Source organism: Panthera uncia, chromosome A2 (assembly GCF_023721935.1).
Source record: "Panthera uncia isolate 11264 chromosome A2, Puncia_PCG_1.0, whole genome shotgun sequence".
Lineage (NCBI taxonomy): Eukaryota > Metazoa > Chordata > Mammalia > Carnivora > Felidae > Panthera > Panthera uncia.
Genome location: NC_064816.1, coordinates 52,077,853 through 52,103,387, shown reverse-complemented (window position 1 = coordinate 52,103,387; position 25,535 = coordinate 52,077,853). Strand labels below are relative to the sequence as shown.

The 25,535-nt window shown below is 48.5% G+C and overlaps 1 protein-coding gene across 2 annotated transcripts; it reads left to right on the top strand.

The window, feature by feature from the left end:
• The first annotated feature begins 1,914 nt into the window (after positions 1–1,914).
• On the top strand, positions 1,915–25,258 carry EFCAB12 (EF-hand calcium binding domain 12). 2 transcript variants are annotated; one of them, XM_049641024.1, is made up of 9 exons: positions 1,915–1,993; positions 7,458–7,906; positions 10,767–10,949; positions 12,769–12,925; positions 15,817–16,010; positions 17,588–17,801; positions 22,000–22,159; positions 23,777–23,836; positions 24,710–25,258. In XM_049641024.1, the coding sequence occupies exons 1-9, from the start codon at positions 1,945–1,947 to the stop codon at positions 24,966–24,968; spliced, it is 1,725 nt and encodes a 574-aa protein (XP_049496981.1). In that variant the 5' UTR covers positions 1,915–1,944; the 3' UTR covers positions 24,969–25,258. The 2 variants fall into 2 exon arrangements, with proteins under 2 accessions (XP_049496981.1, XP_049496979.1); XM_049641022.1 differs by lacking the exons at positions 1,915–1,993; positions 23,777–23,836; positions 24,710–25,258 and adding an exon at positions 2,015–3,279 and having other exon boundaries at positions 22,000–23,115.
• The last annotated feature ends 277 nt before the right edge of the window (positions 25,259–25,535 follow it).

The following is a 25,535-nucleotide window of genomic DNA, read 5'->3' as shown; positions in this document are numbered from 1 at the left end:
GGGTGGAATATGCTGCAGGGCTAGTGGGTTGTTTCCACATTAGTGAGCCAGTTTTAGTTTTTAGAGAGAGAGTTGAATTTTGACCAGAGAATGGGAAAACTGGCCACATCCCTGCCACCCCACAAGGCAAATGTCCATTTTATAGTGTCCCATTACATCTTTATTTAACAAACCTCAAAGTAGCATTTACTAAGTGCAAAGCTCTGTGCTGGAGGACAGATGAAAAAAGATGAAAAGGTTCTGTAGAGCCTTCAGCCTACAGAAAAGGTTTCTGTAGGTGCCTGGCTGGCTCAGTAGAGCATGTGATTCTTGATCATGGGGTTGTGAGTTTGAGCCCCATGTTGGGTGTAGAGATTACTTAAAATCTGGGGGCACCTGGGTGGCTCAGTCAGTTAAGTGTCCCACTTCAGCTCAGGTCATGACCTCACGGTTTGTGGGTTTGGGCCCCGCATCAGGCTCTGTGCTGATAGCTCAGAGCCTGAAGCCTGCTTCGGATTCTGTGTCTCCCTCTTTCTCCCCCTCTCTCTCCTCCCTGCTCACACTGTCTCTGTCTCTCTCAAAATAAATAAACTTAAAAAAATAAATAAATAGGGGCACCTGGGTGGCTCAGTCAGTTGAGCATCCGACTTCTGCTCAGGTCATGATCTTGCGGTCTGTGAGTTCGAGCCCAGTGTTGGGCTCTGTGCTGATAGCTCAGAGCCTGGAGCCTGTTTCAGATTCTGTGTCCCTCTCTCTCTGCCCCTCCTCCGCTCATGCTCTGTCTCTCTTTCTCTGTCAAAAATAAATATTAAAAAATTTTTTGAAATAAATAAAAGTGCTACATTAACGTGACTCATAGGGATGGTCTGAATGACAACCTCAGGTTGAGAGGGTCACAGAGATAATGCAATTCAGTGAAGGTACTTTATACAGAATAAGCACTCAAGTGTTTGTTTTTTTAACTTCTTTCATTGAGACAATTCACATAATCTAAAATTCATCACTCAATTATGTTTAAATATACAATTAAATGATTTTCCGTATACTGACAATGTTCTGCAACCATCATCACTAATTCTAAGACATTTGCAACGCATTAAGAAGAAACTCCATGCCTGTTAATAGTCAAACCCAAAGCCACACACCTCACCTCCAGCCTCTGGCAATTATCAGTCTGCTTTCTGTGTCTATAGATTTGCCTATTCTGGGCATTTCTTATAAATAAAATAATATGTGACCTTTTGTGTCTGGCTGCTTTCACTTAACGTAATGTTTTGAAGGTTCATCTGTGTTGTAGCATGCATCAGTGCTTAACTCTTTCTTGTGACTAATATTCCATTATGTGGATAGAGCATGTTTATCCGTTTATCAGTTGATGGACATTTTAACTTTAATATTCCTGGTATCAGGTTCTCTATTTCCAAACGGTGGCATCCTGTCATTAGGGAGCAATGCATATTAAAAACACAGGCCTCTTGTTGGCCGAGATTCTTTTGAGTTCCTACAATCCCTCCGGAGGAGGCAGGGCCTGTTCCTTGGATGAAAATGAAATACGTGGAGATCGGCTGAAGATCGTACAATTTTCAGGAAAACCTGTGATCTATTCCTCCAGATTCAGGGGCCACTGGGCCATACTAAGAATCCTGTCTTTCTCCAAGCCAGGAATTCTGCCCCTCTGCGACTGCCTCCCAGGACCCACAAAAGGAACAGGACTGTCAGGCAATCGGGAGTGGGAGGGTGCTCCCCCGTACCCGCCTCCGTCCCACAGACGGCAGGAGCGTGGCAATGCTCAGCCAATCAGCGCAGGGCGTCTGTAGTCCTGGCAACAGTTGCTTCTAAGCTCGGGGGCGCATTGAGTGTTTCTTGCAAAGTTTGGAATTACTGTTTTTTGGTACCCTGACACGCCAGCAAAAACCAACACAGACACACACACGCTCTTCAACACCCGCTCCCGACGCTGCGACCATGGAAGATTCGTACGAAACGTCTGAGGCTCTGTACTTGTCGCTGCTCGGTAAGTTCCCGGGAAGCAGCGCCGCCTCCAGGAAGCCTTCAGCCCCGTGCAGACGCGTGCAAGTGGGGTGAGGGCAAGCACGGGAGGCGAATATCTCATTGTGCCGTACTGGGTGCTGGGTGAGGGGTTGCCAGGGAGTCGGGGGCGGGTCGTGCACATTTCTCAGATTTCCATTCCCAGGCTGGAGGAGTGGGCCAAGTTGCCTTGGTCTGAAATCAGGGGTCCAACCCGTGTGCCTGGGAAAGGCATCCACGGCCCTCTGTCTCGCCCGCCGCGCCCCATTTCTCCGCCGGATATTAATGTGCTGGGTACTGGAGAAGCAGCATGTAGAAAACCAGCAGTGTTTGGTGATAGCCTGCTGCGGGAAAACCCTGCAACTTCAGAGGTGAAAGATAGGCAGATAAACGCATAATTACAGAAGAAGGGGTGGATGCCAGGTCTGGGGGTGACACCCAGAAGTAAGAGGTCTGCTAAGTGTAGTGGACAGGTAAGAACAATTCTAAGGTTCTGGAAGAGCTCTTTACACTTGGGCTTAAATTAAGGATATAAAGAGTTCTCCATGCCAAAAAGGGGAGGAAAGGCATTCCAGACCAATGGAAGCACATGCAGAGAAGCTCAGAGATACAGTATCTTCAGGAAACTGCTAGTAGTTTGAGTATTGCCAGGGATGAGAGGCGAGAGAGGTCAGAAGGGACAAGATCATGAAAGATCTTGGGAGGTAGGAGATGGAGAAGCTACTGGAAATGGCAGTATTGGGATTGGGATTATCAGCAAATGCAGAGTGAATTGGCAGACTTGAAGGCTGAAGCCAGAATCATGAGCTCTTGGGCTGCCTGAAATGTCCAGACCAAAGGTACTGAGAGGTGAGGGAGAGTGGCCAGGCTAGAGGGGACTAGGGGGATTTGAGGGCTGACTGAACAGGGAACAAGAAAAGGACAATCAAAGATGATGCTCAGGTTGGTAACTAGGATGACCTAGAGATGGAGGTGCCTTTCACAGGGATTGGGAACCTACCAGGAGGAACAGGTTGAGTGAGAACAGGACATGGAGGCCAGTGCAGGCTTAGTTGGTTGAGACTGAGATCCTTGTAGGCCATCCAAGTGGAAATACTTTAGGAGAAACTGTATGTAGAAAGTTGGAGCTAATTTCAAGTCATAAATATTGATATGGGTGTCCTCAGCATATAGAAGACCACAGAAACATGAGAGTAGAGGAGATTGTTTGGAAAAAAGAGGAGGAGAAGAAGAAGAAGAAAAGGGAGAAGGAAGGAGAAGGAGAAAGCCCAGGTATGAACCTAGAAGGCACCAATTTTAAGGGATGGGCGGGAAAAGAGGGCCCAAGTAGCAAGTGGCCAGAGAGGTAGGATGGAATTGAGGGAGAGATTTGAATCAGAGCCAAAATAAAGAGAGTTGAATTGTCTCCAGATACTTGGCGAGCTGTCCCAGGAAAGAGGGAAGGAATGCGTTTTCTGGAGCATTGGAGGGGAAGACTAGGACTAAAGGGTAGAACTTCCAGGGAAACAAAATCTGGGTCAATATAAGGAAGTCTTTTCTAAGAATCAGAATCAGGCATCCACAATGTGAGAGAAGAACACCCTGTCAACCAGAGGCGTATCCAAGCAGAGGCAAAATCTGCCAGGGGCATTTCAGGAAGAGATCCCTGACCTGGGAAGGCAATGGAGCTAGCTGGCCTCTGGAAGCTGTCCTCACAGTCCCTTGGGAACATTTTCACACAGTCTCTACCCACCTCACTTTTCTATAAATGGACACAGAACCCCAAAGATCACTATAATGGAAGCTCCATGGTACAGTGGGCATGCGACCTTCAATAGGGGAGTCAGGGTGACTTTGAGGGGAGTGACACTTGGGCTGAGAACCATATGGTGAAAAGGACTCAGCCAACAGCAATCTTGGGGAATCCCATGCCCTTCATAGGGCATGGCAAATGCCAAAACCAAGTCAGAACAGAGCTAGGAGGGTTGGACAAAGAGAAAGCAGGCTCATGCAGCTGGAGTGAAGTGAGCAGAGGGAGGGGGCAGGGAGAGATCAGGGAGGAGTGGGGAGCAGGGTGCCAGTGAGGGCAGTGGTGGGGGCCATTGTAGGAGGGGCTTGTTTATTCTAAGGGCACTGAGAAGCCATTGCAATGAAGCCATTGAAGGGCTTGGTGGGGAGTGACCCTTCTAGCTAAGGGAAGATCATGGATTTGGGGTCTTGGGTGGGCGGAAGTGACGGTGGCAAGGCCAGGGAGGAGCATGTTTTGAGTGTGTTCCCAGGTCAACAGGATAAAGTTTAAACCCCTTAACCTGGCATTCAAGATGACTCCAGCTTTATTTCCCATTAACCTCCTCCTTCATGCACAATGTACTTTCAACTTGTGGAACTATTTAGTAACCCCCAAATCCTCAAACTCCACCCCTGACCTTTCCCCATGCTGACCCCTCCACACCTTGAAATCTGACTCATTCTTGAAGGCACATGTCAATGCCTCTTCCTTCATGATGACCACCCGACTCTCTCCATCAGCACTTCTCCTCCGACTGAGGGCATACCCCTCTGGTTACCCCACCTTGTTCCACTCCAGGGCTCTGCGGTTGGGTTTCCAGCCTCGTTTGGATCTACGGAATGATTCTCAGTAAATGTTGGTTGGATAAATGGCTACATTCTCAGTTGTACCCAGCATCTTGTTCTCAAAGAAATGACACATGGCTTGTTGAGAAGTGCCCACTTCCATCCACATTGATGTATTATTTTCTGACACATTATTTTCTGACCATGAAGGAAAAACACAGGCATTGTAAGGAGGCTTAACAAATGGACTGAATGGTCACTTTGTGCCAGGCTGGGCACCAGGGATACATGGAAACTGAGACACAGTCCTTGCCATTGGAAAACTCACAGGCTATTGGGAAAGAAAGACCCAGAAAGCATCTTCATCCAGAAAAAAACATGGTAAATGCTATGATGGGGATGAGCACAGGGGCTATGGGAAACCAGAGGGGATATGAGGGAGGGGGTGGGAGGGCTTCAGGGCATGGTGATGCCTGACCTAAGTCTCCAAGAGCATTCCAGAGAGAGGAAACAGCACAGGGGCAGGATGAGGTGACCAAGGAACCATAGTCAGCTCAGTTTGGGTACAAATACAGGGTGAGGTCAGAAAGAATAAGAGAAGGAGCCCATTAGGCTGGCAGAGGTGGGTGTGTCAGGTGAGGCCAGGTTAAGGAGACTGAATTTTATTTCGGAGGCAACAAAAGGGTTTTAAAGCAGAGGCAGTGTGGGTTTTAGAAGGGGAATGATGGTGACAATATTTTTAATAATAATGCTATATCCCTTCTGAATTTTAGAACACTCACATATCTGTTATTCATTTGATCTTCATAACAGCTTCAGGAGGTACTTAGAACAGAGTTTATCATTTTAGAAATAAAAGAACTGAGACTCAGTCGGATTAGGTGACAGCCTGTGGTCTTATCAATTAATGGCTAAGAACCAAGCTCTGGGGCCAGGCAAACCAGAATTCATATCCCAGCTCTGCTACTAAACCACCGTGGAACCTTGGGCCTCTCTGGGCCCTAGTGCCTTTCTCTGTAAAATGGTATAATCATAGAGCTGATCTCTGTGATGTCAAATAGTCTGTCCACTTGACATCCACTCATTCGCCAAATAATTACTGAGCTCCCACTGTATGTTGGCACATGGAGGTGCCGGGGCTCCAGTAGGCAACCAGAGAGAGGAGGTCCAGGTCCATAGTCTATTGAAAAAATAAACACCAACCAAGTAATTATACCAGAGATTTCAAACACAAATGTCTGCCTAAAGCAGGCACTTAATAAATGAACTGAGCTGCATGTAAGACAATACAGAATGGGGGCACGTGGGTGGCTCAGCTGATTGAGTGTCCAACTTCAGCTCAGGTCATGGTCTCCTGGTTCGTGAGTTCGAGCCCCTCTTTGGGCTCTGTGCTGACAGCTCAGAGCCTGGAGCCTGCTTCAGATTCTCTGTCTCCCTCTCCCTCTCTGCCCCTCCTTCCTCTCTTTCTCTCTCTCAAAAATAAACATTAAAAAAAAAAAAAAAGACCATAGAGAATAATTTGGGACTACAGCAAGCTGGAGAGGGCATGCCCTAGCCTAAAGTAACTCAAGGTGGAAAATTTTGACCAATGCGTCAAATGAAACAGGATCCCAAGCCTCATTCACCATGAGGGTCACCATTTGCAGCCCCCAACTTAAAACCCTGTGATAAGTTTTAAGAGAATGGCGGGGGGAGGGAGCATTCCGGCAGATAGAACAACACATGCAAAACCTTTAGGTGGGATGTGCTTGGACCATTCAGGGATCATTCAGGGTCAAGGCGTGTGGGACCTGTAAAGAAGGATAGGCAAGGGATGAGGTAGGAAAGGTTGGCAGAGAAGGGATGTTATGTTGAGGGCCGTGGAAAGTGATAGGAGGGTTTCAAAATAGGCGAGGAGCAAGTCCATTGAAAAATAACAGTGCAGGGGCGCCTGGGTGGCTCAGTCGGTTAAGCGTCTGACTTCAGCTCAGGTCACAATCTCGCGGTCCATGAGTTCGAGCCCCACGTCGGGCTCTGGACTGATGGCTCAGAGCCTGGAGCCTGCTTCCGATTCTGTGTCCCCCTCTCTCTCTGCCCCTCCCCCGTTCATGCTCTGTCTCTCTCTGTCTCAAAAATAGATAAACATTAAAAAAATTAAAAAAAAAATAACAGTGCACTTTACCATGAACAAAGCAACTCTAAGATGGGCTGATTCTAACCATCTCCACCTACTCAGTAAAGTAGGTACCATCTTTACCCCCATTTTACACATGAAAGACTGAGACGGAGAGCCCAAGTGACTTACCCAAGTACATGCAGCCACTAAGCAGCAGAGCCAGGACACAGCTGAAACATTCCAGCTTCAAAGCCTCTGCTCAGATGATGAGACCAGATCAGGATGGCATTTTTTTAAAAGATCATTCTGGGGGCACCTGAGTGGCTCAGTCCGGTCAAGTGTCGGGCACTTAATTTCGGCTCGGTTCTGCGTCAGGCTCTGTGCTGACAGTGCGGAGCCTGCTTGGGTCTCTCTCTCTGCCCCTCCCCCCACTCCCTCTCTCTCTTTCAAAATAAATAAATAAACTTTAAATATATATATATATATATATATATATATATATATATATATATATATAAATAAATTCTGATTGTCGATAAGGAGCATTGGGGTGAGGGTGGGGTGGAGTGGAGGAAGAATAAAATCTGAGAAGGTTAAACAAGAGAAAACATACAAAGACCTTAGCATAGTGCCTGCCATCAGGAATGCGCAATCATACTAGATGTGATTATCTTCATCATTATAGCAAAGCAATGATAACACCAGGCCTGGGAACCCAGCCTGGTGCTGTAGCATTTTTCCTTCCTGACTCCGTTAGTCCTCTTCCTGAAAGAAGCTCACCTCTTAACCCTCTTTCCCCAAGGGCTCTGCCAGTCTGAGACCTCAAGTGATGACGAAAATGCCAGCAAGGGCCCCACCTTCGATCCTGAACTGGTCATCGCCCACTGCTTCAAGCAGTTCAAGCAGGAGGACTTCCACCTGCCTCAGAGCCGCCGGCGGATCATCATCTTGCCTCAAAAAGAGGATCCAATGCCTATCAATCTCATGGCCCAACCCCAGACTCCCCCACAGCCGATCTCCAGCTTCCAAGCCCTGGGAGCTGGGGACATCCAAGGCCAACCAGACGACGTGAGGACCTGGCTGAGCCGGAGGCTGAAGCTTCGCCAGGACCTGGAGTCATTTGGTAATGTAGAGAGGTGGCTTCAGAACAAGCCCAGCCTCACACCTTCAGAGGCCAAGGTCTTGCACATGATCCAGAAGGAGCAGGAGGACCAGTTGTTAGACCACCTGACTACTATCAGAGCCACCAAGGTGAGTAGCCCCATTTGCTTATGAAGACGCTGAAGGTGTTAGGGGCATGCTGTCCTTTCATTCCCTCAGATTAGTCAGGATAGGGGTCATTCACCCCATTTCCAAAGGGAGCAAAGAGAAGCCCCCAAAGGGAGGTGTATGGGGTATTTATTGCTGCATAACAAATGCCCCCAAACATTAAAGCAACAAATGTTGATTACCCCCACTGTTTCTGAGAGTCAGGCGTCTGGGAAGAGATTAGCTGGTGGCCCTCATCTCAAATTGTTGGCTTGCGCCATAGACAACTCAAGGCTTGACTGAGGCAGGAAGATCCGCTTCCCAGGTAGCTTGCTCACGTGGCTGCTGGCAGGGGGCCTCAGTTCCTGGCCACAGGGACTTCTCCATAGGGTTGTTTGAGCGTCCTTACCACATAGCAGCCAGCATCTCCCAGAGCGAATGGTCCAAGAGACAGAGCAAAGAGGAGGCTGCCATGCCTTTTATGACCTCATCTCAGGCACCCTGAGTTTCAGGAGAACCACATTATCCCTTTCACTATATTCTATTTGTCAGAAGCAAGTCACTAAGTACTGTCCACACTCAAGGGGAGGGGAATCAGGCTCCGTCCCAGAAGGGAGGAGTTAAAGAATTTGTGACTATATCTTAAAACCACCCTAGGAGGGATAACTCCTGGAATGCCATCTATGGGGCATTTTAAAAATATGCATTCCTCATTCATTTGTTCACTGACACGTGTTTGTTGAGGGCCTATATGTGCCAAGCAGGTGCTCGTGGTGGTACCGTGAAAGTCACAGTTGTGAGGCTGGAATAAAAAGGAGGACTCCCTTTTATAAATACAGAAATAGAAGCTCAACGAGGCCGATAAATTGTCCAGCCCCATAGAGGTAGTCGGTGGCAGTCAGTACCAAAGCCCTTGTCCCCCAGTGCTTACCTCTCTGTGACATTTTCTGGTAATGGAAACACTTGAAATTTCTCCCAGTTCAGGTGAAGTTGGGATAAGAGGTCAGATAACGTGGGTTTAAACCAGCTCTGCTATTTCCTAGCTGTATGATCCAGTCCTCAGTTTCCCAATCTATTCAATGGGGATAACCATTGTACTGACTTCCTAGGGTTGCTGTGACTTCTAAATGGAGTAGGTGCCTAGGACAGTGCCAGCCATATAGTGAGCACTGAATATTACGTTTGCCATCACAAAATTTTTTTTTTAATATTTACTTATTTCTGAGAGAGAGAGAGAGAGTCCCGAGGGGCAGAGAGAGAGGGACACACAGAATCCGAAACAGGCTCCAGGCTCTGAGCTGTCAGCACAGAGCTCAACGCGGGGCTTGAACTCACAGACCGTGAGATCATGACCTGAGCTGAAGTCGGATGCTTAACCGACTGAAACACCCAGGCACTCCTATGTTTGCCATTTTTACTACTACTTTAGTCTCACTGGTGCCAGACTCAGTCCTTGGTGTAATCAGAGTCCAAACCGAAATTTCCTAGGCCTATCACACCCTTTCTAGACAGCAGTACAGTGTCTATGAATAAACACTGAGCCTGGGGTGGGGGGGGCACCTGGGTGGCTTAGTTGGTTAAGCATCCAACTTTGGCTCAGGTCATGATCTCATGGTCCGTGGGTTCAAGCCCTGTGTCGGGCTCTGTGCTGGCAGATTGGAGCCTGGAGCCTGCTTCACATTCTCTGTCTCCCTCTCTCTCTGTTCCTCCTCCACTCGTGCTCTGTCTCTCTCTGTCTCTCAAAAATAAATTTAAAAAACATTAAAAAAAAAAAACAACCAAAACACTGGGCCTGGATTAGAAACCTAGCTCTATTGCTTATAGGCTGTGTGACCCTGGGCAAGTCATTTCACTTTTCTCAGCCTGTTTCCTCGTTTGTAAAAACGGAAAGTAGTATCTAATACCTATTTTACAGCATCATTTATTCATTCATCAAACAATTACTGCCTATCTGCCTACGGCTGGGGGGCTTGTCCAGTAGATGAATAGGAGGTAGAGGTATGTAGCTTCAAAAGACATTGTCTTGCTTTCAAAATGTTCACATGTTAATGGGGGAGGCAGACACATCAGATTGGTGGCTACATTAATAGAGGTGGATCCTAAACACAGAGGAGCTACAAAGTAGGGAACAGAAAGGCCCTTTGTAAACTGTCAGGTGCTGCACCAAGGTAAGGGAGTATTATCCTGAAATATTCCCGATGACCTGGAAGTAAAGGAAGAGTAGGAGTTGGACAGGTAGAGAGAGAAGGAAAAGTTTTGGGCAGGAGGCCGAGCAGGAGCAAAGGCTGGGAGATGGGTGGATTAGAGAGCCCCATCTGGTTCCAGGCAGGGGCATATGTTTTGGTGCACTGATCGCCTGGTGTGATTTTAATCCTGACATGTTTGACAGGAGAGATGTGGGTAAGAATGAAATGTTAGTTCTCATCATGTCCAGCCCGGTTGTTTCTGATGGAAAAATGGAGGCCCAGAGATGCAAAGTATCCCTGGCAAAATGCCTTTGCCCTGAATCTAATGCTCCTTAAAAAAAAATAATAATAATATTTTTGAGAGAGAGAGCATGCAACCAGAGGAGGGGCAGAGAACAAGGGGGACAGAGGACCTGTCTGACAGCGGAGATGCTTGATCCGGGGCTTGACCTCATGAACCGGAGATCACAACCTGAGCCAAAGTCGGATGCTCAACCTGAGCCACCCCGGCACCCCTGAATCCAATGCTCCTTGCATTCCATCTTGCTGTCTGTTGAGAGCTGCTCAGCCCCCCTCTCTCTCTCTGGGAATCATGTTCTGTCTAACTCTGGGAATCACATTCCAGTGGCCTGTCTCCCCTGAATTCTCTCCTCTGCTCCCTCTCTTACCTCTTACAGAAGAGCCCCCGGCCCTCCCGCCGACTGGTGCCCCAGCTCCGATTGCCCAAGCCCTCTGCCTTATCAGCCTTGTACTCCTACCTGCACAGCCGCAAGATCAAGATCCTGGAGATATTTAGCAAAGTGGAAGGGGGCGAGCACCAGAAGATCTCTAGGGAGGAATTCGTTGTGACTCTGAAGGCGGTAAGTGCCTCCCATGCTCCCTCCAGGCCGGCCTGAGTGAGGAAGACGTGCATGCATCCTGCCCCCACTGCTGCCTCCACCCAGGTCCTGGACCAACGAAAAGTAGATCAAACCATCAGCCTTGTTACTTGTTAAGCCAGATTGGAAAACGTGACATAACTTGTGGCCACATCAGACCCCTAAAACCACTCCTGCGTGAGTCTGATCTTGAAAACCCCTACCTGAGTGGAAAGTCTGCAGAGCCGACCCCATAACCAGTCAGTACCTGGGGAATCACTGTCTTGCCCATCAGACTCCAGAACTGGGCACAGAGATTGCTGGGCCTTCTGTCTTGCCTCTAGAACCCTCTAGACCTTCTCCAACTGTCATTGGCAGATAATCCCATAGAGATCTTGTTAAAATGCAGCTTCTACTCAGTACCTCTGTGCAGGGCCCAAGTTGATGCATTGTAACAAGCTCCCAGTGATGTCTATGGTACTGGTCCACAGGCCACACTTTCACTGACTATCCAAAAATTTTTAATTAATTATAAATACATAAAATTAAAAAATCCGTTTCCTCGGTCACACCAGCTACATTTCGAGTACTTAGTGTTCACATGTGGTGAGCAGTTCCTCTATCGGCCTGCACAGATATGGAACATTTCCATCATTGCAGAAAGTTCTGTTGATCGAGTAGAGGTCAGCTAACTATGGCCCAGAAGTCAGATCCAGCCTGCCTCTGTTTTTGTGAATAAACTTTTATCGGAACACAGCTACACTCACTTATATGTATTGTCATGGCTGCTTTCACGCTATGATGGCAGATTTCAGCAGTTATGATAGAGATCATATTGTTCATGGATCCTAAAATATTTACTATCTGACCCTTTATAGGAAAAGTTTGCTGACCTCTGGTCTGGATAAATTAAGCCTTAATATGTTTTGAATACAAGATACCTCTTGGAAATAATTTAGGAAGCTGCCTGCTAGGTCTTTATGGTTTTAAATCATCACCAGTTTTCACACTGTTGTTTCATGACATGTAGTTACCTAAACAACGTTTCAAAACATTAAATATATATATTATGTATACAGGGTGTGTATATATATACATATATATGTACATGTATACATATACGTATATACGTATATATATGTATATACGTATATATATATACAGGGTTCTTAATCATCATAACCAAAAAGAGAAAACATGAAGTCCTCTAGAACCAGGAGAGTTCTGACCCTCTTTAAGGAAAGCCCAGTGAACACTGACTACCGTCTAAAGAAGCTGAGGAAGAAAATTATATTTCCTTAAACACTTTCCTTCTTGAATATTCAGTATTGCTGGCAAGCATTATACTCCTATAAAGTTGCTTACCATCCCTGAAAGAGTAATGTGTATTGTACTTCTGATCTTATTTTTCTTCAGTTAAGGAAAGCTGATGTGTTTCTTGTGGGCAAGGATGGTAGGCATGAAATCCTTTTTCCAAAATCCAGTGTGGGAAAGTTATCGTTGAGATTGGTATGGAGTGGGGTGGCAGCCCAGAAGGAAAGAGTAGCAGACTCTGCAAAGATAGTGGCATATCTAGACTGGGTTTTGAAAGAGGGATAGTTCTTCAGATAGAAGGAGGAAGCGCCCGAGTAAAGGCAGAGGGTGAGAAAGTGCAGGGTGTGTTCAGGGCCTTGGAAGAGGCTCTGAGCTCCTGCTGAGGTGGGAGTGGCTGTGGATGAAACTAGATAGGGGAAGTAGGGCCAGGCTGGTAAAGCTTTGACCGTGCAGGTAGGATGTTTGGATTGGAGCCTGCCCACCTTGGTGGCTTCTCTTCTCTCCTTAGGTTGGAGTCCCTCTGAAAAACCAGGAGGTGGAAGATGTTGTGATCTATCTCAGCTCTCTGGGAAAGGACAACAGCATCACCACAGATATCCTAGTCAATACCTACAAGCAGTGGTGTCTGGCTCATCAGAAAAGCACCCTGGCAACTGCAAGGGAGTGTATGTATCCAGTCCCACCCCCATGCCTCCACTTCCCCATCCTGGGAGCAAGCATGGTGGAGGCAACCTTGGTTTACTTCCTGAGTGTGTTCTCCAGCTTTGGGTTACCATGGGTGGGCCAAGACTCTGGAATCCCCAAGCCCAGCGATCAACTAAGGAGCAAGGTATTCTCTTGAATGCCTAGCTACCATGTCCATCAAAGATGAATGAGACGCAGCCCTTGTCCTTAAAGGAGGATTCTCAAAAGGTGGTTTCAGCCCACCAAGGCTTACCCAATAGACTGAGATCTTGTATGTGGGTCCAAAGCCTTCTTGCTATTAATCTATATTTTATTGATAAAAAGTTAACTAAAAGTCGGAAACCAGAATTAGCGCATGTTTAGAGTTTACTGGAAAGCCTACTTTGATATTCTATGATCAGGGATATTAGCAGGGCTGCTATGAACAGTTGTATGAGCTGTGCAACAGCTCAAGTTCCATTTGCCAAGCCATGTGCTTGTGGAACCACATCTGTCCAGACATAGCATGGAGGCAAATTAGAAATGGACTAGCCATAGTGCTGGCTATGAATTTACAACACAAGGGCGCATCATGGTTCTTTGTAGCTTAGTGGCATTGTGGTGTAAAAAAAAAAAAAAAAAAAAAAAAAAAAAATTAAAATTGAACAACTCCAGATAAAATTAAAGCCCTCTTTTAAACCTCCATCCACCATTCCAGAGCCCTCCCCAAATGTAACCAAATATAATAACAATATAGCATATCCCCAAATAGAACCCCTTTCTTTTTCTAAATAAAACAAATCTTGCTTTGCCCGCACCCATCAGGTTAGCAGGAGTTTCATTTCACACACATTGGTGTGGAGTGTTCCTCAGCCTCTCTGAGGTCATGTGAGAGCCCTGCGGGTTAGAGGACAGTTTCCTTACGTGGGTGAAGATTTGGCGCAGGCTTCTGGTCCCACTGAGCTGGGCGCTCCATGTCCTCACCAGCAGGCTGTTTGGGAGGCAGCCGGCAGCTCCCATAGACAGGCTGTTCCCCTGTCCTCCAGAACTTAACCCACAGTGCAGCGCGTAAATTCCCAGCCTCTAGTCTCATCAAGCCACTGGGCAGAGGCCCTGTCACCCCCCAGGCAGTGTCTCTGCCTCTCTCAGAGTCCCAGGGAAACTGAGCACCCCCACCCTGGTCACCTCCTGCACGCATCACTACCCACAGTCATAATCTCTGGCAACTTTTATGTCCAGCTCGTGTTCAGAGCTGCCTCAAGTTGGGCCTGCTCTCTCATCCATGACCTTTTTGCCTTTTCATTATCATTACCAAAGCTCACCATTATCCACATAGTTGGCCGTGAGCTGTTTAGTGAACGACCACAGTGTGCCGTGATGCATATTTGCAGCAAAGGTATTTGGGGCCTATTATTTCCCAATAAATAGACTTGAAGCCAGGAGCAAGTATTTTCTTGCCTGGTGCCATCTCGGTGTCATCACCCTTTTCTCTGGAGAACATTCCAGGGTAAATGGACTTGGGTATCTTTTGCTTTGCCTAAAGGGGCAGCAGCATCAAGAGTCAACGAGACTCTTGGGTGGCAGGCTCACGAGAGAAGGCAGTGGCACTCGGGCTGGGTAGCCTTACCCACAGCAGGTAGCTCAGTTTATCCTTCAAGTCCCTGGAGGTCAAAGCTACAATTCACGCTCTACAGGAGGATGCTATAAAGCTCAGAGAGGCTAAGCCACCAGTCTGCAGTCTCAAAACTAGAAGGTGACTGAGCCATGACTTCATTTCAGCCCAGAACAGGGCAGGCCTGAACCAGGGCAGGGGCAACGGGATGCTTTCATTCACTCGGTTCTTTGTTGAACACCTCCTACGTGCCAGGCATACTTCCAGAAACTGGGAACTGGGAACACAGGAGTAAAGAAGCCAAGGCCTCTGCCTTCAGTGAGCTTCCAGGTAAAGGGTTAAGCAAGATGATGTCTAGTAGGGATTAATGCCTTGAAGACAATAGGACAGAGTGAGGGGGTGGTGGTCACAGAAGGCCTCTCTGCAAAGCAGCCATGGGAGCTGACACCCAAGTGACAGATGAGGAGCCCATTCTGGCGAAGGGCACCCTAGACAGAGGGAGCTGCAGAGGCAAAGACCCTGACTTGGGCAAGTTTTCAGGGGACAGAAAGAAGTTAGGGTGAGGGGTGCTTGGGTGGCTCAGTCATTTAAGCTTCAGACTTCGGCTCAGGTGTGAGTTGGTTGGTGAGTTGGAACCCCCGCATCGGATGAGCTTGGGCTCCCCACTCTCATTCTCTCTTTCTCTCTGTACCTTGTGGGATTCTATCTGCTCCTTGCTCACTCACTCTCTCTCTGTCAAAAATTAGTAGGTAGTAAATAAGTAAATAAATAAGAAATACACCTGTAGTCAAAAAAAAAAGTTAAAAACGGAAGAAAAAAGTTAGGGTGACTCTGGGGAGTCGGGGAGGGGTGAGCAGGAGGAGATGGATCACGTGGAGGCTGAGCTGAGACGAGACTCTGCAGAGCCTTGCAGACCAGGAGGAGGATTCTGGGCTTTCGTGTAAGTGCTGAGGGAAGCCAGTAGAGAGTGTTAGGCAGGGGAATGAAGTGATTATATTTTTCAAAGGTCCTATTTAGTGTTCGGTGGAAACAGGATGCTAGAGTATGAGAATGGCAACCGCAAGGTTGGGGCAGTGGTGCAGGTGAGGCACTAGGTGGCCTTGCACTGGGCAGGCCATAGTGCAGACGGAGAGAAGGGACACCTCCAAGGTCCGTCTCAGGTGGCCTGATGAGCCACGTGGGAAGTGAGCAGAGGGATGGCCGGCACCTGCTTGATCACATGAGTTAACCGCTTGATGGATTCCTTAGCTGAGCCCCCTCTCAGGCTCTCCTTCCTTTCAGATTATAGACCTGCCAAGATCAGAGTTTCCCCATCGCATCTGTCCAAGAAGCAGGTGAATTTAGCCCCACAACCGTGCAAGATGGACCTGCTGACTGTGCCCGTGGTTGACACCCAGATGGAGGCGCGGCCCCTGACTCTGGAGGAGATGGAGGACATTGGCAAGCGGTACCGCGAGAGGAGGCGGAAGCACAAGGTACCCCAGTCAATGGGAAGGGCGTGGCGCTTGGCTCCTAGGCAGGCTCAGGTTCGAGTCCGCTGCACCTTCTAGCTGGAGAACTCCTGGGAGCAGGCCCTCTTTTACCCCTATGTTCCCTCATCTCATAATAAGAACAACACCTACCTCACAAGGTTTCTCTGAAGATGTAATGAGATCATGTTTCCAAAAGTATACGGAGCTCCTCTCTTCCCATCCTTTGACTGTGACCTTGCATCCTGAGACCAGGGCTGAGGGCCGTGTCTTCATTGTGGCTGGAATCCAAATGCCTGGTACAGGGCCTGTCACTGAGCGGCCACTCCAGACATATATGACCAGTGAAGGCAGGACTGATTGTGGGAATTAATTCACCCAAAAATATTTATCAAGAGACCACAAAGTGCCAGACGCTATTTTAGGTGTTATAGAGAACAAAACAGCCCCTGCCTTCAGGAAGGCAGATAATATTAATATTATACTATATATAAATACATTTAAAAAATTTTTTAATGTTTATTTTTGAGAGAGAGAGAGAGACAGAGTACAAGCAGGGGAGGAGCAGAGAGAGAGGGAGATGCAGAATCTGAAGCAGGCTCCAGGCTCTGAGCTGTCAGCACAGAGCCTGATGTGGGGCTTGAATCCATGGGTCATGAGATCATGACCTGAGCCAAAGTCACTTAACTGACTGAGCCACCCAGGCACCCCTAAATACATATTATTATTATTATTATTATTATTATCATATAATAATATACTAGGCATTGTAAGTGCTATACCAACTAAGATCTGATTCAGCTGCATGATAAGAAAACCCAAAATATTTGAGCAGAGGTCAGCAAACTTTCCCTATAAAGAGCCAGATAACAAATGTGTTAGGCTTTTGGGGCTTTATCGTTTCTGTGGCAACTACTCGGTTCTGCCTTTGCGGCAAAGAGCAGCCACGGACAACATCTAAGCAAATGAGTGCCTCTGTGTTCCAAAAAAGTTTTCTTTATAAACACAGGTGCCGGGCCACATGTGGCCTGTGAGCTGTACTTTGCTGATTCTGGTGTTAGAGGCCAAAAAACAGATTTTTGTTTCCTTGTAAATAAATAAATGAGAAGGCCAAAAGTAGCTCCACATTCCCCAGGCCTCTTCCACTTTGCTCTGCCATCCTTGACATGTGCCTTCCACCTCAAAGGCACAGATATCTGCGCCCAATTTAAATTCTTGTGCAGCCAAACACAGATGTGTTGTTTCAGTAGGGCATCTACGTTGTTCCCTACTGTATATGTTATACAGTGATGTATGTACAACCACATACAGGGCTGTGCACACAGAACCGCGTGGCTTAACCACTCAAGTGCCCTTCAGGGGTAACCTTGACCATGTGTGATTTTTCTCCCAAGTCACTGACTTCAGAGCCTGAACTCTGGTCCCACCTTGCATGCTTTGCCATCTCCCCTCCTGGGGGAGAGGTCGATGAGGCTCCATATCTGCCTTCTGGTCGGGAGGGGAGAGGTCGATGAGGCTCCATATCTGCCTTCTGGTCGGGAAGAAGGTGGAGGGAAGTGGGTGCCAACCTCTTCTCCTTGCAGCTCAAGATCCCCTCCATCCAGTACACGGAGCGGTGCCGCCTGGTGCGCAGCGGGAATAAGCACTTTGATGAGCACTGCCTCCCATCCACCATCCATGGGGAGATGAAGGAGCTCATCAACAAGTCCCGCAGGGACAACTTTCTGGTCTACCTGCAGTGCTGCAAGCTCTGTGAGTCCTACGGCCTCCCACTGACAGAGGACATCCTCGTGAAAGGTAAGAGCTTTGGCGCCTGGCCCTTGGGAAGTTGCCGAGAGGGCTCAGAACCCAAGTGAACATGGCTCCGCCTGAGGTTTGTCCTTCCCCAGCAGACATGCATCCAGCCAAGCCTCTGTGGCCTGTGGTGGGGATACTGAAGGAGCAGGGGCAGCCCAGCCTGTTTTGCTGTTACATTTGATTCTACATTCTAGAATCCTGGAGGTTCACAGGCTCCACAGGTCTAGGGGTCTGGGTTCCCCAACTGAGCCTGCTGAGCATTCTAGAGCAGGAAGCTCCAAGGACAGGAGTTCTGGGTGAGGGAGCCCTGAAGTCGAGCAGAAAGGAACAGTCCCAATTTCAAAGAGGGACATGTGATAGGGGCGATAACTGCTCTGCTGTACTGGGCTTTTCTGCAACCACTTCCCCAGGCCAGACCTGTTTCTTGGTTCTTCCACGACACAGAGGTAGGAATGCACCAGGGGACAAGTTCTTCTGACACCTTGGCTCTCTGCTCAGACCACAGGACTCAGCCTTGAGATTTCCACACTGGTCTCACCCTTTGTTTGAGGGAGAATTGTGTTTTCATATATCCAAGCAGATCTGAACCCTCCCCATCTCTGGGTAGAGTGTGTATTTCTGAGAGATGGGGACAGGAGAGGGCCCCATAACCCCAACGACCACACAGCAATGCTGGTGTCCTAAATTCGTGAATTTATAACTTTAATGGGCAAGTTCCTCTTTGTGCTTTCAAAACACAAAAGGACAGAGGTTTTCCCACAGGAACGTCACAGGAAGGAACCATGGCCAAACTGGGAAATGTGGCTTTCAAAGAAAGGGGCACACAGACACTGGGGTGACTTACCTAAGAACAAGTTCACCGTCACAACTGACTATTTCCGTCTTTTTTCCAAGACAAGGGGAAAGAAGGGCAGAACGTATAGGGCCATGGGTCTTGTATTAATTTGCTTGGGCTGCCACAATAAAATACCACAGACCAGGTGGTTTAAACAACAGAAATTTATCTTCTCACACTTCTGGAGGCTAAAAATCCAAGATCAAGGTGCCAGGAGGGCCAGTTTCTCCTCAGGCCTCTCCCCTGGGCTGGCAGATGGATGGCCACCCTCTCGCTGCCTCTCCACATGATTTTTCCTCCATGCTCTCATGCCCCCTTGTGCCTCTCTTGTGTCCAAATTTCCTCTTACAAGGACACCAGCCAGATCAGATTTGAGCCTACCAGCACAGCCTCACTTTAGCTTAATTACTTCTTGAAAGGCCCTCTCTCCAAATACAAATTCTGAGGTTCTGGGGGTTAGGGCTTCAACATATGATTTGAGGGGTGGGGGATGCAATTCAGCCCATAACAGGTCTGTACAACAGTGTACGGCCAAATGCCTTCAGGAACACAGGCAAACCACCCTAAGTGATCATTGTCTCCTGTGCATGCGGCACCCTCTCACATACGCGGCCACTTGCTGCCCACCTGGTCTGGGAGGGCAGTGATAGGAAATCTCTTTTGGCTCTCAACACTGACTTTTCACCAAATCATCCTTCCTTCCATCTTCCTCAGCGAGCCGCATCTTCCCTGATTGTGTATATTCTCTCGTCTCTGCTCGTGCTGGAAATGCAGCTGTCTTCTGAAATGCAGGCAGGCTTGCCAGCACCCTGGACTGCCCTGTGGGTTAAGTCTTTCCTCTGGATGCGCTTCCTCTGTCCCCACCAGGGTGTTGAGCCACTAACTGATTCCCACCACCACTAGCTTTTGCTAGGTGCTGGGTCAGGGAACCTCACCTGCCAGCGGAATTTCACACTCACAGGCACAAAGCAGCATCCGTGGGTGGGCTTCCCTTTACTTCTGACAGTTCTAGATGGAAAAAACTCGAGTCTGTCTCTGACCACTCTCCTGGCCACTATCTATTGGCTGTCTCTTTGACAGAGGCCAGCTCAGCTATGAGTAAAGAAACTCAACCACCGGGACTTCTGGGTCTGTGTTCTAGACTAGAGCTTGGTGGGCTCAGAATCCAGGCCTCAAGCTCAAGGGCCATGTTCTAAAACATCAAGGCCTTTCCCAACTCCCCAGTGCGCATAGCTTTATCATTTTACCTCCCCCTGATTTCACAGATAATACTTGCTCACTTACATTTTTTTTGAAAACATAAAAATAATGATCCCCCCAGCTGGGGGCACCTGCGTGGCTCAGTCCCTTAAGTGTCGCCTTCAGCTCAGGTTATGACCTCATGGTTCTTTTTTCTCTCTCTCTCTCTTTTTTTTAAAAAAAGCATTTTTAAAAAATGTTTATTTATTTTTGAGAGAGAGAAAGAGCACTAGCAGGGGAGGGGCAGAGAGAGACAGGGGGACAGAAGATCTGAAGTGGGCTCTGCTCTGATAGCAGAAAGCCTGATGTGGGACCTGAAATCACAAACCATGAGATCATGACCTGAGCCAAAGTCAGATGCTAAACCGACTGAGCCACTTAGGTGCCCTATGATCTCATGGTTCTTGAGTTCAAGAGTCTGGCTCCATGCTGACAGCTCTGAGCCCGCTTTGGATTCTCTCTCTCTCTCTCTCTCTCTCTCTCTCTCTGTCTATCTTTGCCCCTCCCCTGCTCACTCACTCTCAAAAATAAATATTAAAAAAAAAAATCCCCCAGCTTGAGTTGGCACCATTAATATTTTAGGGATTGTCCTTTTATAGATCTCTTTTTCTTTTCGATTTACACAAAATTATTTATGTAAGTTATTTTTAAAGATATATATACATATATTGTTAATGTAGTTTTTTAAAATTCTGTATATTGGCACCTGGGTGGGTCAGTTAAGTGTCCGACTTCAGCTCAGGTCAACATCCCACGCCTCATGAGTTCGAGCCCCATATCCAGCCCGCTTCAGATCCTCTGTCCACTTCTCCCTCTGCCCCTCCGCAGCTCATTCTCTCTCTTTCAAAATAAGTAAATAAGCTAAAAAAAAAAAATCCTGTATATCTTTTAAAAATGTTGATGCGGGGCACGCTGGTGGGTTAAGTGTCTGACTTTGGCTCAGGTCATGACCTCACGGTTTGTGAGTTCGAGCCCTGTGTCGGGCTCTGTGCTGACAAGCTCAGAGCCTGGAGCCTGCTTCGGATTCTGTGTCTCCCTCTCTCTCTGCCCCTCCCCCACTCACGCTCTGTCTCGGTCTCTCTCAAAAATAAATAAACATTAAAAAAAATTTTTTTTGAAATGTTGATGCTGCATCTTCCCCTTCCCTCTCCCCTCTTATCTGCACAGTCCCTGCCCTCCCCTCTCCCCCTCCCCCTCCCCCACCCCAGATAACCAGCATTAATAACCTGGACTGTAACCTTCCATTACTTTTTCTAGAACGTGAGCCAGTCATGTGTTATCATCGTAGGACAAGCACTGCTCCATGGCTGCAGGAAGACAGAGCCCCTAGCCAGTGTTTTTTATGCTCCGACTTCTTAGAGCAGTCTCCTGAGGATATCTATGGGACTAATTCTAAGCAAGGAGAAAACCTCCATCAACTAGGTCTAAGTTAACCTGGTGAAGCCTTGGGTGAACCTCCCCTCCTTCTTGTGGCCTCGTGACCAGCACGACCCGTGCAGAGTGGGGTAGGGCGCCGCACACTCCATCCTAACTGCACCCAGGCTTTGGGGCCAGGGCTGACCTGGTTACAAACCAGCTCCCACAGCTCTAGTCCAAACAGCAGTGCTGTACCAACCCCACTTCCTAACACTGCACTAGGGTTATGTGCCCTGTCGCCCCTGGGGGAAGCTGGGGGAAGAGTCTAAGGGACCCTCTGCACTTCGCAACTTGCTGTGAATCTACAATCATTTAGACATAAAAAGCTTAATGGGGCACCTGGGTGACTCAGTCAGTTAAGCATCTGACTCTTGATTTTGGCTCAGGTCATGATCTCGCGCTTTGTAGTTCGAGCCCCACGTCAGGCTGTGCACGGACCATGCTGACTGTGCAGAGACTGCTGGGGATTCTCTCTGCCCCTCCCCTGTCTCTCTCTCTCTCTCTTTCAAAATAAATAAACTTTTTAAAAAATAAAAAAAAAGCATAAAAAAGTTTAAAGTGTATATCTAAGAAAAAACATTTGCAAACAAAAATGTGGACTTATATATATATATATATTAAAAAAAAAAAATCCTCCCCTCTGCCCCAAAGGCTCAGGGCAGGGAGGGGTGTTGGACTGAGAGTCCACATTTCTCTTGCTGCTTACAGCCCTGCTGTACCCGGGGGACAAGATCATTTTTCAGAAGAACCAGGTACGCCCAATCCGGCAGCCGGGAGGCTACTACTCAGATATGAAGATCTTCAGTCCAAATCTGGCTCTACTCAAGTTCCAGGGCTTCAGTGATGTTGTGGCTAAGAAGACTGACAAGCTGAGTATCAGACCCCCTCTCTCCCCCCTGCCATTTGCATACCAGCATACTTGAGGTGACATGTTGTGCCAATTCCTGTGGCCAAGCGTGCCCAGCATGTCCAACCCAGCTGGTCCCCAGGGACTGGCCAATTTCCAGTGTCTGAGGGCGTTAGCCTCCTTGCCTCGCTCCCAACCACATCCTACGTGATCTCAGCCTCTCTACAAAAGCTTAAAAAGAGGACCTTCTTAGGGAAATAGGCCCCTTCTCAAATCATGGGTTGGCTGGTCAGGGGCCCTACAGAGGACAGAGGTGGCCATCCCTTCTTTGTCCTGCCTTCTCTGGCAAGAGGTGGGCTTGCATCAGGAGGAGAAAGGAACTCTGCAATGGGGCCTGTCTCTGGCCCTCAGACCAACCTGAGTGCTAAGGAAATGTCCTTCTTTGGGAGGAAGTGACCCATGGGCAAGTTATGAGCCAGCATCCGTGGGTGACTGCATATTGGAGAGCAAGCAGCATCCCTGCATCCCTGAGGACGGACAGGGCTAATGTGGGATGAGGAGGGGCCAGCTGACCACAAGGGGGAGGGGACCGGGAACTGCCCACATTCTAGATCACTGCCAGCTGCCCACTGCGGTGGTATGGCCAGAACAGCTGGGATGAGATACAGCAGAGCCAAGTGGAAATCCCACAGGCTGCAGGTTAAACGGACAAGATACTTCACTGTCTGAGCCTCAGCTTTTCATCTGTTAAATGAGCGTAACAGCCCCTCCACACACAATGAGGATCAGATGAGAAATGCATATTAACTTCCTAGCATGGTGTTTGGCAGATAGTTAGCCCTTGGAAGCAGTGATAGTTGTTGTTTTACCTGTCCCATCAGGACAATATCGACTGAAGGCATGGGTCTGGGCCTACAGAGGGGCCTGTCCACAACCCTGGGGAGGCAGAGCTGAGCACGAGTCAGAAGGCTGGTGGCCTGGAGAGCCCTTTCTGATTACTTAGTGACTGCCAGCCCCTGGGTGGCTGACATCCATTTCTGCACCAGGAACCTAGGGAGTGGGTGGGAGCCTGAGAAAGGGACTCTTGTCCCTGGTTAGGTAGGCCACAGCCATAAGGGATAAAGAAAGGTCCCTAAGGGCAGGGATGGACATTTGTTTTATCTTGCTACTTGGACTGTGCTGTCAAAGATTCTGAGGCCAGATGCAGGCCTGCTGGGAAAGAGTGCCGTCTGTGATTAATGAGTGACGTCTGCCAGGCCCAAGATTTGGGGAGTCAGTTTTCACCACCCTTGTTCCAAAAGCTGGCTTTGGCTCTGGCAGGGAAAGTGAGAGTCAGGGGCCCCCAAACAATTCAGATCATTGCGTATCTCTCAGCTACCCTGGGAGGTCTCTGCTCTGGGAAATAAAAAACATGAGGCTCTGAAAAGGGAAGTGACCTGCCCAGAGCCACACAGCCAGCCAGGTTGGGAGCCCAGGCCTGGCTGACCAAGCCCACCCCAGATAGAAGAAATGCTCCTTTTGGAGCTCTGGTTTGGACTCACTAGACAGGCCCACCCCCATGTCCTCTGACCTACTACCTGAGGCCCCATTAACATGGATTCCCCCAATCCTGACAAGATGCCTTTCTGTCTTCTCTACTAGGAAGACACCAAAGAAAATCAAGAAGATACACTTTAAGGAGTTTGAGGAGTTCACCAGGTCTGTAGCATCAGCCAACTCTGTAAGCAGGTCAGGGGAGGGAGGACCAGCCTCACGGTGGAGGAGGTGCCTGGGACTCTGCATGTTGCACGGCGCACAGTATCTAGGGCTCAATGCCGGGGAACTGAGAGGCAGTGAAACTACTTAGAGTGCCAGGCAGACACCACTGTGGGTATGTTCCCATGTTTTAACTCAGTTAAATCCTCTCAGGAACCCTATAAAGTTACTCTTAGCATGTCCACTTTGCAGAAGGGGAAACTGAGGTACAGAAAAGTTAATTATCTTGCTCAAAGTCACACATCTATCAAGGGGCGGAGCAGGGATTTGGACCCAGCAACGCTAGCTCCAGAGGCATTAAAATGTCTCGAGAGAACCAACGGTGTACACTTAAGAACTTGGGTTTTGGGGGCGCCTGGGTGGCTCAGCTGGTGAAGCATCCCACTTTGGCTCACGTCACGATCTAACGTTTGTGAGTTTGAGCCCTGCTTCGGGTGAGCTCGAGCCCCGCTCCAGGCTCTGCACTCTCTCTCTCTCCCTCCCTGCCCCCCACTCACTCGTGCTCTCTCAAATTAATTAATTAATTAATTAATTAAAAAAAAAGAATTTGGGGTTTCAAGGCAGCAAGTTGGGAGTCAAGCCCGCATCCTACCACTTGCTCGCTGTGTGGCTTTGGGGGAAATAACGTATCCTCTCTAGGTGTTCACGTCCTCCTTGGTAGGGCAGACAGCAGAACAGGACCTACCACATGGAAGCAAAGTGCTTGGCACAGTGCCACACCTCCACTCTGGTCACACAGTTGCTTAGCTCTGCTCAGCAGAAGCCCCAGCCCTGGCGGGTCTGCCACGACAAACTTCCTATCTTCTCATTTTCCAGGAAGCTGCAGGCGAAGAGGTCCAGGGGTTCACTGCGAACTCACCCCAATTTCTTCTGGCCGGGTCACCTCCTGGATAAACTGCAGCTCTATCTGCCCACTGTGGCCATGGACAGGAGCCTGGCACTCTTCAGTTGTGTCCAACCCCAGCCCCATGCCTACTCAGCCACCTACCACCCCAACCACTGGTGGCCTATTGGGAACATGAACTACATGACCTGTGCCTATTACGATGCCTCCAAGGTCTACTACATCGACTAGAGTGGCCCAGGTGTTGTCCAACCCAGCCATCCTGGGGCTGTGGCCAGTGCAGCTAGCAGCCCAGAGCCACGGACACAGCGGGAAGTGTAAAGAGCCAGATAAAAGAAATAATTTCAGTGCGATGGCCTGGAGCCAGCTCTCTCTTGAGCAAAAATGTCCAGTGTCTCAGAGGGCAGGTGTATCTAGGGAAAGATAAGCAGTTTCTGAGTATTTCCCTGTCTTGACCTCTGCCCTTTTGAAATAAACCAGATTGGAGTTTTTTTTCATGTCACCTGTGATCCAGCTGATGTGATTTCTTGCTCAGGAGCTGGGGCCAGAGGAGTGTTTGAAAAGCTGGGGTTCTGAGCCCAGGGCACTACTGCAGGTATGCTTGCCTGGCACCTGTAGCATCTTGTCCTGGGATCTCAGTGCTCATGGGAAAGCAGCAGGCAGTGTGGGTACCCTGTGCCCTTCTCTGTGGAAACGGTCACAGCCGGTCTCTCGTTCCCCACAGACTGAGCCTTTTTGGTTACTGCTTCCAAATCTCTTGCATCTTTCACTGTTAGAGGCATGCTCTCTGTTTCCTGA